General features: G+C 38.6%; 1 protein-coding gene across 1 annotated transcript in view; it reads left to right on the top strand.

Annotated features, from left to right (window-relative positions):
* LOC136825227 (uncharacterized) overlaps positions 1–18,299 on the top strand; it is a 595,353-nt gene that overhangs the window by 162,737 nt on the left and 414,317 nt on the right. Inside the window, exon 4 of the mRNA XM_067081250.1 lies at positions 10,705–11,059. Coding sequence (XP_066937351.1) covers positions 10,705–11,059 — 355 coding nt within the window. The remainder of the gene's footprint in view (positions 1–10,704; positions 11,060–18,299) is intronic.

Here is an 18,299-nt window from a genome sequence, read left to right as displayed (position 1 = left end):
TCTGGCATCGGCAAGTGGTTTATCGCATTGGCAAGCGGTTTATTGGCATTGGAAATGGTTTATCGGCGTCGGCAAGCGGTTTCCGGCATTGGCAAATAGTTTATTGGCATCAGCAAGTGGTTTTTAGCATCAACAAGTGGTATATCTGCGCCAGCAAGTGATTTCCGGCATCGGCAAGCAGTGTATCGGCATGCTCAAGCGATTTCCGGCATCTGCAAGTGGTTGACCGGCGTCAGCAAGCGATTTCCGGAATCGGCCAGCTGTTCATTGGCATCGGCAAGCGGTTTATCGACATTGGCAGCAGTTTATTGGCATTGGCAAGCAGTTTATCGGCATCAGCAAGCAGTTTTTCAGCATCAGCAAGCTGTTTATCGGCTTCGGTAAGTGATTTATGGCGCAGGCAAGCTGGTTATCAACACAGGCAAGCAGTTTTTGGCATCAGCAAGCAATTTCCGGCATTGGTAAGTAGTTTATTGGCAGCAGCAAGCAATTTCTGGCATTGGCAAGGGATTTCTGGCATTGGCAAGTGGTTTATTGGCATTGGCAAGCGGTTTATCAGCGTTGGCAAGCAGTTTTTTCATCAACAAGCGGTTTATGGGTGTTGGAAAGTGGATTATTGGCATCAGCAAGTGGGTTATTGGCATGGGCAAGCGATTTCCAGCAATAGCAAGTGGTTTATTGATGGCACCAAGCGATTTCTGGCATTGGCATGCGGTTTTTCGGCATCAGCATGAGATTTCCGGCATTGGCAACCAGTTTATTGGCACCAGCAAACGATTTCCGGCATTGGCATGTGGTTTATTGGGACTGGCAAGTGGTTTATTGACAGCATCAAGCAATCTCCGGCATCTGCATGTGGTTTCTCGGCATCAGCAAGAGATTTCCGGCACTGGTAAGTGGTTTATTGGCATCGACAAGCAATTTCCAGCATCGGCAAGTGGTTTATCGGCACCGGGAAGCGATTTATTGGCGTCAACAAGTGATTTTTGGCATCTGCAAGCTGTTTACTGACGTCAGCAAGCGATTTTTAGCGTCGGCAAGCGGCTTATTGGCGTCAGCAAGTGATTTTCGGTATCAGCAAGTGGTTTATTGGCGGCATCAAGCGATTTCCGGATTGGCATGTTATTCGGCATCGGCAAGAGATTTCTGGCGTTGGCAAGTGGTATATTGGCATCAGCAAGCAATTTCCATCATCAGGCAAGTGGTTTATTCGCACCTGCAAGATTTTTATTGGTGTCAATAAGCGATTTTTTACATTGGCAAGCGGTTTATGGACGTCAGCAAGCTATTTTTGGTGTTGGCAAGCGGTTTATGGGCGTCAGCAACCAATTTCCGACATCGGCAAGTGGTTTATCGGCTCAACAAGCGATTTTTGGCGTCGGGAAGTGGTCTATCAGTGTCGGTAAGCAGTTTTTTCACCAGCAAGCTGTTTATCAGCGTCGGGAAGCGATTTCCGCCATCGACAAACAGTTTTTTGCATTGGCAAGCAGTTTATCAGCGTTGGGAAGCAGTTTTTGGCATTGGCAAGCGATTTCTGGCATTTGCAAGCGGTTTATTGGCATTAGCAAGCGATTTTCGGTATTGGCAAGCGATTTCTGGCGTCAGCAGGCAGTTTATCGACATTGGCAAGTGGTTTACCGGCGTTAGCAAGCAGTTTATTGGCATCAGAAAGGGGTTTATCGGCGTCGGCAAGCGGTTTTCGGCATCGGCAATAGTTTATCGGCGTCACCAAGCGGTCTTCGGCATCGGCAAGCGGTTTATCGGCATCGGCAAACGGTTTCGGCGTCGGCAAGCGGTTTATTGGCGCCGGTAAGCGGTTTATCGGCGCCGGTAAGCGGTTTATCGGCGCCGGTAAGTGGTTTATCGGCGTCGGCAAGCGGTTATCGGCGTCGGCAAGCGGTTTATCGGCGTCGGTAAGCGGATTTCGGTGTCGGCAAGTGGTTTATCGGCGTCGGTAAGCGGTTTATGGGCATTGGCAAGAGGTTTATCGGCGTCGGCAAGCGGTTTTCGGCGTCGGCAACCGGTTTATCGGCGTCGGTAAGCGGTTTTCGGCGCCAGCAAGCGGTTTTTCGGCGTCGGCAAGCGGTTTATCGGCATCGGTAAGCTGTTTATCGGCGTCGGTAGGCGGTTTGCGGCGTCGGTAAGCGGTTTATCGGCGTCGGTAAGTGGTTTTCGGCATCGACAAGCGGTTTATCGGGGTCGGTAATAGGTTTTCGGCGTTGGCAAGTGGTTTATCCATGTCGGCAAGCGGTTCATTGGCATTGGCAAGTGGTTTATCAGCGTCAGCAAGTAGATTTGGATTGTGGCGATAGCAAGAGATTTCTGGCATCGGCAAGCAGTTTATGGGCATTGGCGAGTGGTTTATCATCGTCGGCAAGTAGTTTTCGTTATTGGCAAGCGATTTTCGGCGCTGGCATGCGGTTTTTTGGCATCACGAAGCGATTTTCGGCGTCAGCAAGCAGCTTATCGGCAAGCGGTTTATTGGCGTCAGCAAGCAGCTTATCGGCAAGCGGTTTATTGGCGTCAGCAAGCGGTGTATCAACATCAGCAAGGGATTTCTGGCATTAACAAACACTTCATGGACGTTGGCAAGTCGTTTATCAGCGTTCACAAACGGTTTTTGACGACGGCAAGTGGTTTATCGATGTCAGCAAGCGGTTTTCGTCATCAGCATGTGGTTTGTGGCGTCAGCAAGGGATTTTCGGCATCGGAAGTGGTTTATCAGCATCGACAAGTGGTGTATGGGCGTCTACAAGTGGTTTATCAGCGTTCGCAAGCGATTTTTGGCATTGGCAAGTGGTTCGTTGATGTCGGCAAGCAGTTTTTGGCATCGGCAAGTGGTTTCTGGCATTAATAAGGGATTTTTGGTGTCGGCAAGCGGTTTTCAGCATCGACAAGCGGTTTATCGGCGTCAGCAAGCAGTTTATCAGCGCCGTCAAGCGGTTTTCGGCATCAACAACCTGATTATCGGCGTCTGCAAGCAGTTTTTGGCATTGCAACCTGTTTATTGCCATAGGCAAGTGGTTTTTGGCATCGGCAACTTGATTATCAGCATCGGCAAGCAGTTTTTGGCATTGGCAACCTGTTTATTGGCATCAGCAAGCGGTTTTCAGCTTGGCAACCTGATTATTGGCGTTGGCAAGTAATTTTTAGGATCAGCAACCTGTTTATTGGCATTGGCAAGCAGTTTTTGGCATTGGTAACCTGATTATTGGCGCCGGCAAGCAGTTTTTGGCATAGGCAACCTGTTTGTTAGCATTGGCAAGTGTTTTTGGCATTAGCAAGTGGGTTTTGGCATTACCAAGCTGTTTATCAGTGTTGCAAGCTGTTTTCCCCACCGGCAAGAGGTTTTTGGAATTGGCAAGAAGTTTATGGCACCGGCAAGCAGTTTTTGGCATGTGCAAGTGATTTTTGGCATCGGCAAATAGTTTTTGGCATCAACAAGCCATTTTTGGCCTCAGCAAGAGGTTTATTGGTGTCGACAAGCGGTTTATTAGCATCAGCAAGCGATTTCTGGCATCGGCAAGCAGCTTTTGGTACTGGCAAGTTGTCTATCTGCGTCAGCAAGTGGTTTATCAGCATCGACAGGTGGTTTATCAACGTTCGTAAGCGATTTTTGGCATCAGCAAGTGGTTTATCGACATCGGCAAGCGGTTTTCGGCACCGGCAAGCGGTTTGTGGCATCAGCAAGGGGTTTTCGGTATTGGCAAGCGGTTTATCAGCGTCGGCAAGCAGTTTTCGGCATCAGCTAGTGGTTTATGTGCGTCGGCAGGCGGTTTTCAGCATCGGCAAGTAGTTTATCGGCGTCTGTAAGCGATTTCCGACGTCGGCAAGCCGATTATAGGCATCAGCAAGCGGTTTATGGACGTCGGCAAGCGTTTTATCAGCGTCGGTAAGCGGTTTTTGGCATCGGCAAGCGGTTTATCGGCGTCGGTAAGCAATTTTCGGCATTGGCAAGTAGTTTATCGGCGTCAGTTAGCGATTTCCGGCGTCGGCATGCTGTTTATTATCGTCACCAAGCAATTTTCAGCATCGGCAAGCGGTTTTCGGCATTGGCAAGCTGTTTATGGGCGTCGGCAAATGGTTTTCGGCATCGGCAAGCAGTTTATGGGAGTCGGTGAGCGTATTTTGGTGTCTGCAAGTAGTTTAGTGTCCTCAGCAAGCAATTTCTGGGGTCGGCAAGTGGTTTATTGGCGTCAGCAAGCGATTTTCAGCATCGTCAAATGGTTTATTGGCATCGGCAAGTGGTTTATCTTCACTGGCAAGCGGTTTATCGACACTGATAAGCAGTTAACGGCGCCGATAAGCATTTTATTGGTCCTTACAATGTCTTAAACGCCATTTATTACCATAATTATCAGCAATTTTCTGTTAGCAGCGCTCGGCCGGGAATGGAACCCCTGCCGTTAACCGGGGACTACTTACCTTCAACAGTGAAATTACCACCCCATTGGACTGTGAATAAATTAAAGACTTGCACACACTTAAAAAGTTACTCATATACCCCAGAACACCATAGACAAAAAAATCGAAGATCATGTAAAACGAAAAAGTTCACATTAGGCAATATACACAGATTGGTCTAACTCACAACATGAAGTAGGGTATGCAGCTATATCCCAGAAGACATAACAGTTCTTTTTACCTAATAATGCCACAGTCTTCACAGTAGATTTGTGTGTCATTGCATTAGCCATCAAAATTATAAAGCAAATATCTTTCAATAATTCTGTGATTTTTAGTGACTTAAGAAGCGCTATAGAAGTCATTCAAAGTTACTACCCACTACCCAAGAAATAATATTGTATGGCAGATTAAATTTGAACTCCACAGATTGTATAATAATGGGAAATTGTGGAAATATGTTGGATCCCTGTCTATGTAGGGATTAAAGGCAATGCAGAGGCTGATAAAGCAGGTAAAGAAGCAGTCCACATGACAAGAGCAAAAGTAAACAACCCTATAAGATATACAAAAACAATCATCGTAAATAAGTGGCAAAATATATGGAATGAAGAACCTGAAAATAATAAATTGAAACATAAGATCCAGTGTTGGAAAATGGAGTTCATCATATCAGAGACAGAGACATACACAAGTAATTCTGATGTGTCTTCGAATAAGCCATACTCGTTTGACACATGGACACCTAATAAACAGTCCACATGACCCTCCTCCTGAATGGTCAGAATGCAAAGTGTTGATAACAGTCAAACATGTATTGTGTGAATGTCCAAAATATAACCAACTACGATTATTAACTTTAGGGAGTAAATCAGTAAAGGAAATTCTGTCAGAATCTTCTACATTTTCAGTCATTCAGATTTCAACATTCATGAAGAACTGTAATTTAATAGTTGTGAATTATAAAAATAGGTAAATAATGAAAATACAGAAGCCCATAGGGCATTTAATGAATTTGAAAAAAAAAAAATTTAAAAATGTTACTTAAAAAATTCTGAATTTTAATTTTTTTTTATATGTATGGAGACTTTTGCACATGTATTTAATGTATGTGTTATACCCCTTACAGATTAATCACTTCTTTTGAAGTGTTACGTAATGGACCTTGCAGTCTACCATCAGAGACGTGGTACCCGCTCTCTCACTCGCTCCCCTCTCCCTCGCTCCCCTCTCCCTATCACTCTCTCTACAGATCCCCCCTCTCGGACTCCGCTCGCATATTTCCCCTCTCAGCAAATCTCTCTCTCTCTCTCACAGCACACAGATTTCTCTCTCTCGAACATCATCCTCAAAAAGAAATGGATATTCTAAGGAAATGCAATCTTTCCTACAAAAATAGATTTATTATCAACAAACCCAACAAGTAATGAATGAACAAAGAAAAGATTAAAATGCATAATAAATGAATTATCAAGTCAAAATGGTCTACTCAAGATTTATTCTTACTCTGACTAAAAAAGTCTTACTATGACTGAAAAGTCTTTACACCCAAAACTCTCACACACTTCATCTTAGACATTATACGTCTAGTCTCAAAGTCAACCACATGAGAAATAACCACATTGCAAAGATTGCAGGGTCCTTTCCTATAACCACAGCAATTCCACAGACATCTGTCAAAGAATTAAGCAAAATCGTAATCTCCCACAAATATACAAGTGCAAAACATAATAATGAAAAGTTTAAAATGCATGGTTAATAATGTGAACAAAACACAATAAAATAGAATATTAAAGTGACATAAATGGTTATGTTCAACTCTCCACACAAATTCATAAGTGTCTTGAATCATGGTAAAATTCACAAGTTCACAGTTCACACAGAAAAAAGAGAAGTCTGAACTTTACCTTATCTGCCAGTTTCTAAGAGATTGGAACATACACAAAGCTACGTCTGGACGATAACGCTCTTGCTTCGCTAATAATCGATCAGACTTACTTTTGGGCAGAATTAGACACACAATCCATATTTTCTACCCACTCGCATACCAGCTCGGTCGTCTGCCTCCCAAATCAGAGCCAATATTGTGTGTTCATCAAGCCAAACAGCTGAAGTAACCAAACTATTTGCTGAATGCAATGATTTTGCGACTGAGCGCTTGACCTAGTTCACTCTTGAAGCGATCTTTCTGACAGCCTTACGTCCTGTTGTGGATCCACTTCATGGAGGCAGTGGACTACTTAACCAGGGGGACTCCTGATACAGGTAAGAATGTTTAAAGCTTAAACTTGAAGTTTGCTTCGCTGAGTGGATGTTCTTTTAGCTGCATTAACCCACTGTCCTTCTCTCAAGGTGGGAATCAGCTAACTTTAGCTGTAGGTAAGATTAATCCCAAATACTGTTAAAAAAGTATAAAATCTCTCACCTTCCAACATCTAGGTTGGTTGTCAAGAAGAATTCAGACTAGGTATGGATGAAGTACACTTGTATGTGTAAACAATTACAGTAATACCTCGAACATTCGCGAGGTTAGATTTCAGAACCTGTCGTGGATCAGGAGGAATCTTGAATGTTTGGTACGAGCCACTAAAAGTGCTAATATAGTAAATGCTTATTTTTAGAGTTTAAACCCTAAATATGACCCAAATCATGCTCCCAAAGCACTTTAAAATTTTATTTAAAAGTGGGCTTAATACATTACCCTTAAAAAAAGAAATAAATGTTTGGTGCAAAATAGAGTACAGTTTGCCTAATGGGTATTTGCCACACTAGTGCATTTACAGTACGGCATACTAATGTTACCCCTATACTAATTCACTGGCTGCCATTTTTGTACACACAGTTAGGTAAAACCAAGTTATGAATGGGACTGTAAACTTAATGACTGGCGTTTTCTTCGTCATTGTCAGAAAGGTAAACTAGGTAAACTTCATGTCACAGAAGTCATATAATGAAGGTACAATTTAGCAAGAGGTTTATCGGCGTCGGCAAGCAATTATTGGCGTCAGCAAGCAGTTTATCGGTGTCGGCAAGAGGTTTAGCGGCGTCGGCAAGCGTTTTATTGGCAAGCAATTATCAGCGTTGGCAAGAGGTTTATCGTCTTCGGCAAGCGATTATCGGCGTTGGCAAGCAGTTTATCGGTGTCGGCAAGAGGTTTATCGGCTTTGGCAAGCAGTTTATTGGTGTCAGCAAGAGGTTTATCGGCGTCGGCAAGTGATTATTGGTGTTGGCAAGAGGTTTATCGGCGTCGGCAAGCGATTATCGGTGTTGGCAAGAGGTATATTGGCGCCGGCAAGCAATTATTGTCATCGACAAGCGGTTTATCGGTGTCGGCAAGCAGCTTTCGGGGTCGGCAAATGGTTTTTCGGCGTCGGCAAGCGATATCCGGCGTTAGCAAGCAGTTTATCAGCGTTGGCAAGCGATTTTCGGCGTCAGCAAGTGGTTTGTCAGCGTCGGCAAGTGATTTTCGGCGTCAGCAAGCGGTTTATTGTTGTCGGCAAGTGTTTTTTGGCGTCAGAAAGCGGTTAACGGCGTCGGCAAGCTGTTTATCGCACCGATAAGTGGTTAACGGCACCAGTAAGCGGTTTATAGGCTTTTACAATGTCATAAACGCCATTTATTACCATAATTATCGGCGATTTTCGGTTATCGGCTCGGCTGGGAATGGAATCCCTGCGGTTAACCGGGCACTGCATACAGAATTTTGAGAGCATGAAGGTACACATGGGTGTACAGGAGCGTACCTTCATATATGAAGGCAGTAGTTGTCTTTAGTTTTGGACTGTCGGTTATGGGCTTTCGACTCAGGCACAGGGGTCACTAGTACTCTACGAGATAGAGTCCTTTTTTCCCTGTAAGGATCCTCTGACATGTCTTGCTACGAGGGCCTTACACCCAGTTGTGGTTCCAATGTCTGGCAACAGTACTTGCCAGTAAGGATCACACAAGAGGCAGGAATGTTGAAAAGCTTTTAGTTCACTTGACTGAACATTGTTTCTCTGGCTGCACTAACCCACCATCCTCATTCAATGTGGTAGTCAGCTGATTTTAACAGTAGGTAAGATTCATTTTAACAGTAGGTAAGATTTATTCCAAATAATGATTAATTTTTATGATAAAATTAATTATTTGGATACTTACCTACTCTTGAAGTGGAAACCCACCCAGCCTCCCCACATCTTAGTGGGTGGTCATGAAGAATTCTGACAAGAACGTAAACATTCCAGTGCCACCCTGTGGGAAACAGGGATTGCAGAGACAGTCCTAGCATGTTAGCCAAGCAATTTTTTTTATATTCCAAGTAATAACTAATTTTATCATGAAAATGATCATATCTTGGCATACTGGCCTGCCCATGGAATCTGCTTGGAAACAAAAGGGAATTCTCTCTGCCATAGCTCTGCCTGAAAGATGCTCTATGGTCCTGAAACCTTGGCCTGAAAGGCCTAGTCTAAATCGAGCCTTTACTTTATGGTTTGCTGCCAGGAGCATTTTGCTTATTTTGCACATGTTCAACAACTTTTTAAACTCAACTTTATACCAGCTGGGCTATGTTTATGGTGCAAGGTATGTGCTGTCTCAGTGGTAAATAGCATATTATTCAATTTTTGCAGTGGGGAAAGCAACCTGTGAATTTAGCTTATTTGCTGCCCTGTAGTAAGGAAAAAAAAAAAAAAGAAATTGTTGAATGTGTGCTGCATATGTCTGTCAGATAAACAGAATGTGCATCAGTATGAAATGGACTAACATTTTTATAAGTATGTGGCTGTGACAATTGGGTAAGACCGAATTAAGTGGCTGACAGTCTTTTAATGATAATATAATTATTGGTGTCATCTTTTTAAATCATGATTAAACTTAGAGGTACATTACCAGTTTCAACTATTTAAATTTTTTTTTTTTAACAAATAAAGGAGAGCAGTCTCTCCCATGAATGTCATAAGAAATGGGTTATACTTTTGTGCAAACTTGTCATCTAATTAAGCAACCAACACAATAATGGCTGATATACATGACCTAGAGGTATTGCAATAATAATACATACAAGCCTTGTAATGGTCTGGTATTCTATTAAGAGCTAGCGAAGGAAATCTGGTTTAAAATACCACCTATATAAACTTGTATTAGGTGGTACAACATTCAAAATACTTTTTTTTTTACAAGTGTTATGGCTGCTATTATTACACTGATGACTATTATATCATTGAAACTTATTATAATATCAGTATCAAGTATGGAAAGTATTTGCTGTGTCCCAGTAAGGAGGAGCCAGACTTTATTAATTAATTACAGTATATTAACAAAGGTGTGACATTACTATTCAGCAAAGTAATATGTACTAAGAGTAGATCCATCTAAACACATTTTCCATTTCCTACAACATGAAAACCCGAGATATTAAAAATAATGGGGAACTTTCTGATGTTCATTATTCAGTTAAGATGTTTCTAAATTACTAATAAAACGAAACAAGGGACACTATTTAAAACTAGTCCATAAGTTTCAACCAACGATTTTGTTCAATTATACAATTCCTGATTAATGAGGTCTTAAAGATTGTCAAAGTTGTTGACAGCAAAAGAAGGTATGATATAGCCTAATCCAAAATCTTGACAGATGGCAAGCAGATTTTAATAATTATGCCTAACAAAATAAACAAATTTTTCAGGGGCTTAAGACTTGACACTTAGCTTTCCTCAGCAGATAATTGCAACAGTTTGTCAACATGGCACTATGATTTTGAAAATATTCCGGAGCACGGTTGCGTGTGATTCACTAGACCCAAAGAGTAATGAGGATCTTGGCTGGCTTGCACACTTTGTCACATCAGTGTGAGAAGGGTGAAGGAAAACCATATAAATGCCATAGGCAAGGGAAAGAGCCCTCTTGCCTTGAGTCCTTTTATACTCTTATCATTGTGTCAGATCAAAGGCACTACAGTATTCTGGCCAAGACCAAATACAAGAAATTTCTTTGATATTGCTTGGCCTGTCTTATAGAACCCTGGAGGACCATAACATTAACCTCTTTGATGCTGAACAGTGGCTACGCGATCAAAAATTCTGTAATTGGGTTATTGTGACATATTTTTTAAAACAAAAGTGATTTTCCAATATAAACCAACACTGTTAGTACTTGCATGAGACCGTGGGACATGTCTGTCCAGTACTGTTTGTTGACTGTAATTTTTTTAAGAGAAACTGATGGCTTAGGACAATCTCATCATAACCATGAAATGGGCTAATTTATAAGTAATGTATATGTATCACTCTTTTCAAAGAATTTCTCCCTTTTTTACAGGAAAATGTAGCGTCAATTGTTGAAACTGTTACGACAAGTAGTGAAACCACTAATTCAAGTTTGATACAGTTACCGAGTGTCAGTGGAGGATGGCAATCCCAGTCAGGTGGCACAGATGCTTTAACAGCAACCGTTACAATTGAGGAAGAAATAGATTCTACAGGTCAAAGAACTGTCATTGGAAATCCTCTTGGGACATCAGTAAATACATCATCACCTAGACCCATAGAAGTAAGCACATCTAGGACAGATAGCACAAACAGTTCAAATATGCATACAGAAGAAGAAGATGTTGCAACCTTTCTAGCTACTCAACTAGCCAGTCAGGCAGCACCTCAACAAAATGCCAGTTCAGGTAAATTTTGAGTAATGTGTTGGCTTCGTATTTTTCTTTTAAGTCCTACTTTTTGATATTTTATTTAGAGTAGAATAGTTGTTATTGTGAATTGGCATGGGCATATAGGATAGGACGTATGCTTGTCAACTAATATCTCCCCATTAACTTCAGACCACCTTGACATGGTGAGAGGGCTCTCAAACCCCAGGAATTTATTCCCGGGTTTGAGTCCAAGAGTTCCATATATCATTATATATTTCTTTGGATTAAATTTTGTGGGATTTTCAACTTTTGCCTAAATTTATTGGACCTGATAAACAGGAAAAGATATCATAGCTGGGGCTGGGTTTATATCCAAAGCTAAATAGTGGGAACTGTGGTAGGACCATCAGCTGCCCAATAATGTTCGGACCTGGGAGATATCAGATTGATAGCTCAAGGGCGGAACTATTCTGCAGGGCTGGGCAATGGACTCCAGGGGCATCTGGTTCTGGGGATAGGACTCTCTGCTTTCTATCCGGTTCACGCATAATATGATTAGGATGATGATGATTTTATTCTTGTAATACCTTCAGTCCTGGCAAGCTGGTTTGGCTTACACATAGGCCACTCTAATCATGTTGTACCATCCCCTGTGGGGTAGAGTAGGGATGCAGACATTTGGGAGTCAGATCTCACTTGTACCATTGGTGGAAGAATAAACCCCATGAAAGGCTGACGATATCTTTTTAAATTTTTCAGGTTCATTTATTTTTTTATTCTTTTTCATATACACTATACCTCAATCTTTGAGTAGTAGCTACAAAGATTTTACCCCTGGGCCCTTTGCTGGTACTGCCTGGGCATAGTTGATGACTGGTGCTCCAGTACAGAGCAGATCTTCTGGCATGGAATGGACAATTATCATGATAATCCAGTTAATCAAAATCGGGGTGGCATTAAAACTTTATTACCATTTAAAACACCCAGAAAGAGTAAATACCCACAGGACCCAACCTTGACTCATTTGGCTCCCTCTTTGAGAGTGAAAGTTGGTCAAGGTTTCTAACCATGGAAACAGAACAGCAAATTTCAGCCCTAAAGTTGGAAAACTACTTATTAAAAAGACATACAACAACAGAAATGTCATTCAAACAAATAAAAGAAAGGATGTGGCTTATAGAAGCCACAACCAAAAACCGATCCCAAGACTATTTGCCCATAGAAAGCATGATAATGTAAATGTAATTATAAGAAAACATGACACTATGAACAGCATTCAGGGTACTATTGTACTTCCTGAAAATAATAATGAACCAGTCAAGAAGAACATACTGTTGGACTCTCTTAAAATTAGATATCCCAAAGTCCGAGAGTGTGAGGTATATATAATACCAAGTAAACATAATAATAAAATATTAAGAATTGCAAAAATAAAATTTGAAGATCAAGATCTACCTCAAAAAATAGAAATTTTGGGCCAAAATTGAGAACTTAGACCTTACATTCCAAAACGCACTGCAATATCAAAATTGTAGTAAATAGTATGGACACAAAGAAAAACTGTCAAAAATGAACCTGTATGTGCTGATAATGGATCTGACAAACATGCCACACAATGGAAATGATGTAGGTCAAAGTGTGTAAACTCTGGGCAAGATCGTCACACAAGGTCCAAAGAATGGACTCTCTATTATATATACAAAATACAGAATTGAAAAAAATTACAAGAAAGAGCTACAATATCTATAAAAGAAGCTAAATTGGAAATGAAAGTGAGAGGAATTCAAGATCCATCAAAGAAACATATACTTTCTTCAGTAACAAGAACCAATAATGAAACCAAAATGCATACAGATAGAAGTAACGGAACACAAAAGTAAATCTCAAGAAGAAAAAAACTAAATTGGTAAAGAATAAAGGAGCAGGTACAAAATGATATGGATAATATTTTAACCAATTCATTTGAAATATTAATGCAAGTAGGAGCACAGGAGGATGCCACTAAAGAAGTAACAGGAAAGTTGTGATGGGCCAGAAATTAAAGATAAAAAGGGACCTTTGGAGAGAACACCACCCAAAACGAAGAAACCAACTATTATTAGAGAAACATCGGTCAAACAAAAGAAAAATATATGAAGAAAGAACAGAAACAAAAACAAGCTAAGAATGTACCTTTATCTCCTAAAATAATAGTAAAACTTATGAAAGGATCCGTCATCAATAATTGGTACAGCAAAATCGAATGAAACAAGTAATACACATGATAACATATGTGGGTGTAATGATTGTTTAATTGAATTATGCAATAATAACAAAAACATAACAAAAGATAGTTTAACCCTTAAACGCAGACTGGACGTATCGTAAGTATACTAAAATTGTCTGTCAGGTGACGAGCGGACGTACCGTACGTCGACTACAAAAAATTTCAACCTTCGGTCAACTTTGACTCGACCGAAATGGTCGAAAAATGCAACTGTAAGCTAAAACTCTTACATTCTAGTAATATTCAATCATTTACCTTCATTTTGCAACAAATTGAAAGTCTCTAGCACAATATTTCGATTTATGGTGAATTTTTGAAAAAAACTTTTTCCTTATGTCCGCGCGGTAACTTGGCTGAAAATTTCAGAAATTCTTTCGTCATTTTGTTGTAATTTTTGCACCATTTTATATTAGCCGTTACATAAAGTTTTGTATATGAAAATGTGTGCAATTTCATGTAAAATACAACAAAAAACAATCCATGGTTGTAGCTTTTATCAGTTTGGAAATATTTTCATATAAATCACGATGTGCCTAAATTTCAACCTTCGGTCAACTTTGACTCGACCGAAATGGTCGAAAAACGCAATTGTAAGCTAAAACGCTTACATTCTAGTAATAGTCAATCATTTACCTTCATTTTGCAACAAATTGGAAGTCTCTAGCACAATATTTCGATTGATGGTGAAATTTTGAAAAAAACTTTTTCATTACGTCCGCACGCGGTAACTCTGCCGAACATATCAGAAATTCTTTTGTCACTTTGTCGTAATGTTTGCACTGTTTTATATTAGTCGTTACATAAAGTTTTATATATGAAAATGTGTGCAATTTCATGTAGAATACAAAAAAAAAACTCATGGTTGTAGCTTCTATCAGTTTTGAAATATTTTCATATAAATCACGATGTGCCAAAATTTCAACCTTCGGTCAACTTTGACTCAACCGAAATGGTCGAAAAACGCAATTGTAAGCTAAAACTCTTACATTCTAGTAATATTCAATCATTTACCTTCATTTTGCAACAAATTGGAAGTCTCTAGCACAGTATTTCGATTTATGGTGAATTTTTGAAAAAACTTTTTCCTTACATCCGCTCGGTAACTCGGCCGAAAATCTCAGAAATTCTTTTGTCACTTTGTCGTAATGTTTGCACCGTTTTATATTAGTCGTTACATAAAGTTTTATATATGAAAATGTGCACAATTTCATGTAGAATACAACAAAAAATAACTCATGGTTGTAGCTTTATCAGTTTTGAAATATTTTCATTTAAATCACGATAAATAGAAAAATTCGACCTTCGGTCAACTTTAACTTTGACCGAAATGGTCGAAAAACTACAATTGTAAGCTAAAACACTTACAGTCTAGTAATATTCAATCAATTACCTTCATTTTACAACTAACGGAAGTCTCTAGCACAATATTTCGATTTATGGTGAATTTTTGAAAAAAAAAAACATTTTTTTATGTCCGCACATTACGAATCCATGCATCATTTTGTGATATTATTTTCTCTGTGTTGCTTTGATCATTTTACAATTTGTTATATACCAAAATCTTTGCAATTTAGTGTGCAATACAAAGAAAAAAAAAACTCATAAGCTTTAACCGTTTTGCTCACAGCGCGATTTGTATACAATTATATATGAAATTTCTTTTTTGCGCTATCATATATTTCAATATTTATATGTGATAATGATATTTTTTTCATTTCTGATGGTTGCATACTAAACTTCAGGCAATGTCAAAAAAAGGAGCCAAAAATGAACTCTTAATCTTAAAAACTAAGCGTGCTGTGAGTTTTTGAAAAAAACTTTTTTTCCGCTTCGGCGCTAACTCCCAAACGCCGCCGGCATACGGCAGACACTTTCGTAAATAGAGGCTCGGCATTTAAGGGTTAACAAACATTATTAGAAATTCTATGATATATATAAAACATGAGACCACTGATTTGAGCACCCATGAAAAAGGTTGCATGTGCATTGAACACTTAGTATATTATAAAGAAAAACAAGTTATGTCTATGTCGTGAGAAAATTTTTATAAAAAATCCAAATTGATAATGCAAAAAAAAAAAAAAAAAAAAGCAAAACTTGACTGCTATAACATAATATTTTCAATAGCTGTATTATACAATGGAACGTAAATGGTCTACAAACCTGATTACACCAAGGAGAAATACAACGATTGCTAAAAGAATATGAACCATTGATATTATGTTTACAACATGTCAACAAAACTGTGTCAACAATAGGTAAATACACCTTGGCAACTACATCACAAGAAGAAGGAGGAAATTTAGGTACAGCCCATATATGTACACAACAAAGTAGTTTATGACAGAGTACCTGTAAACAATACTGACTTGCAAATATCAGGTAGTAATCTGAATAAAAAAAAAACAATAATGACATAATTTATAATTTATACAACCAACCTAATAAAAATTACAACATTGGTAAACTTGAATAATTATTTAACAGTACCAAAGAACCTACATTAATAGTAGATGATTTTAATGCTCACAACCCAATATGGGACTATAATTGTACAAAATCAAATGGAGCAGGAAGTACAAGAATTCATAGAGTCAAACAACATGTGATGTATAATTGATGATGAAGTCAGCACATATTATTCGAAAACACATGGAACATTTTCCTCAGTAGTCTTAATTCTGTGTGCCTCAAGTATAGTTGATGACTTGCACATCAGTGATCATTTCCCAATATTAATTTCATTATTACAAAATAATCCTGCAAAAGAAGTCCGTCACTATAACATTTATAAAGCAGATTGGGAGTGATATGAAATGCACACATTTGAATACTTAAAAAGACCTTAATGAAACTAATGAATTTCTTGTTGATTTCATTAAAAATGTTGCTGGTAAAGCAATACCTAAGTCAGAACCTCATCCAACAAAACACAAAGTTCCATGGTGGTGTGATAAGCTAACAGAATTAATAAATATAAAACACTCAGTAGGGAGACGACTAGGTAATTTAAATAAAAAATTCAACAAAATTAATAAAACATTTATATATTACTGATAAAATTACTATAATATTACTAGAAATTGATACATTAAAACCTCTATACAACAAAATATCTGCAACATTTAAAAAAGAAGTAATTCAAGGGAGAATCATTTCATGGAGGAAATATGTATCAGATCTCTTTAATAATACTCCCATACAAAAAATATAGAAAAAATTCAGGGAAATAAATGATACCCATGTTAAACCACCTAGACATGCCATATTAAAAGATGGAAGAAGAGTATTTGATCCAAAAGAAATAAGAAATGTAATCAGAGAAACTTAATAAAAGTAAGTAGTGATAAAAATTTAGATGAACACTTGTGCACAAAGGAAAATTACATAGAATTAATAACAAATTATGAAACAATAGAAGATACATATTATAATAGGAAATTTGATATGGAAGAGTTGGAATATGCCCTATTGAACAGCAATAAATCTGCTCCTGGAAGTGACAATATTTGTTTTGAGATGATTTGTCACTTAGCACCATTGGCAAGTCATTCCTTTTACAGTTCTGTAATCATTTATGGATTAGAAATTTATTTCTTGATGAATGGCGAAATGCAATAATCGTTGCTATCCCCAAAGCTGGAAAGGATCCCAGTAATGTAAATAATTACAGACCAATTGCTTTAACAAGTTGCTTATGCAAATTACTGGAGAAAATAGTAAATGCTCAACTGGGGTGGCACATTTGAGAAAATAACATTTTGACTCCCACTCAATTTGGGTCATTCTGCGTTGGATTTCTCTATCTAACTTAGAAGACCACATACGCAGAGGATTTGAACGAAAACAGATTACTGTAGCTGTCTTTTTTGACACTGGAAAGGCGTATGTTACTACATGGAAGTATGCAATATGTATAAAAAATGTTATGTAAAGACAGCATCCTTTGACACTTACCTAGGTTTGTCCAAAATGTTCTGACAGATTGCACTTTTCTCGTGGGAACTGCTGTTGTATTGTGAAATACATTTCCATTTGAAAATGGTATTCCACAAGGAAGCATCCTTAATGGCACACTGTTTACTTCAGCAGTAAATTATATCAGTTATAACCTACCTTTTGGAATTAAAAGTAACTTGCACATGGACGATTTTGCCATATATTATTTAGCGTCTTGAATGATTCATTAATGAAAGTATAATAAAAATAGATGAATGGGCCTCATCTGTAGGCTTTAAATTCTCCATAGATAAAACTCAAGCAATCATGTTTTATAAAAATAAAAAGTGGAAAAAGGTTAAGAAATAGATTTAAAAATCAGAAACCATAGTATACCAACTGGCCAAACATCAGAATTTTTAGGATTAGTACTGATACTCACTGGAACTGGAAAGCCCATGTAAGATACATGAGATCAAAATGTAAAAGAGCATTAAATCTAATTAAAAAACTATCAAACACTACTTGGGTAGCCAATAGACATAACTTTACTGTAATGTAAAAGCACCAGTGTCATCTATCATTGATTATGGAAGCAAAATACATAGCTCGGCATCAGACGCAACGCAGAAAATGTTGGATCCAGTTTACAATGAACGCCTTAGAATATGCTCAGGAGCCTGTAGATCATCACCAACCTCATCTTTACCTGTTGAATGTGATGAACTACCGCTGTCTCTCCATAGAGAGTTTGTAACATTGAAGGATGCCCTGAGAATTCAGACAAATGTTTCTCCAATAAAAAATTATTTGAATTAAGAAATATATATACAAACAGTCACTCACTACCTCTCCCTGTTAGAGCTAGAAGATTATTTGAGTCACTGAATATAAACATAGTTACCTTCAATAGTAAAATTACCTCCTCCTGCGACTATGAGTAAAATAAGACTTTGTGCACACTTGAGATATTTATCAAAAAGTTACTCATACCCCAGAACACCATAGACAACATACAGTAGAACATATACAGTAATCCGTAAAAAGGTTCACATTACGCAATATACACAA

This window comes from Macrobrachium rosenbergii, chromosome 37 (assembly GCF_040412425.1).
Source record: "Macrobrachium rosenbergii isolate ZJJX-2024 chromosome 37, ASM4041242v1, whole genome shotgun sequence".
Classification (NCBI taxonomy): Eukaryota; Metazoa; Arthropoda; class Malacostraca; order Decapoda; family Palaemonidae; genus Macrobrachium; species Macrobrachium rosenbergii.
This window is presented reverse-complemented; position numbering and strand designations above follow the sequence as displayed.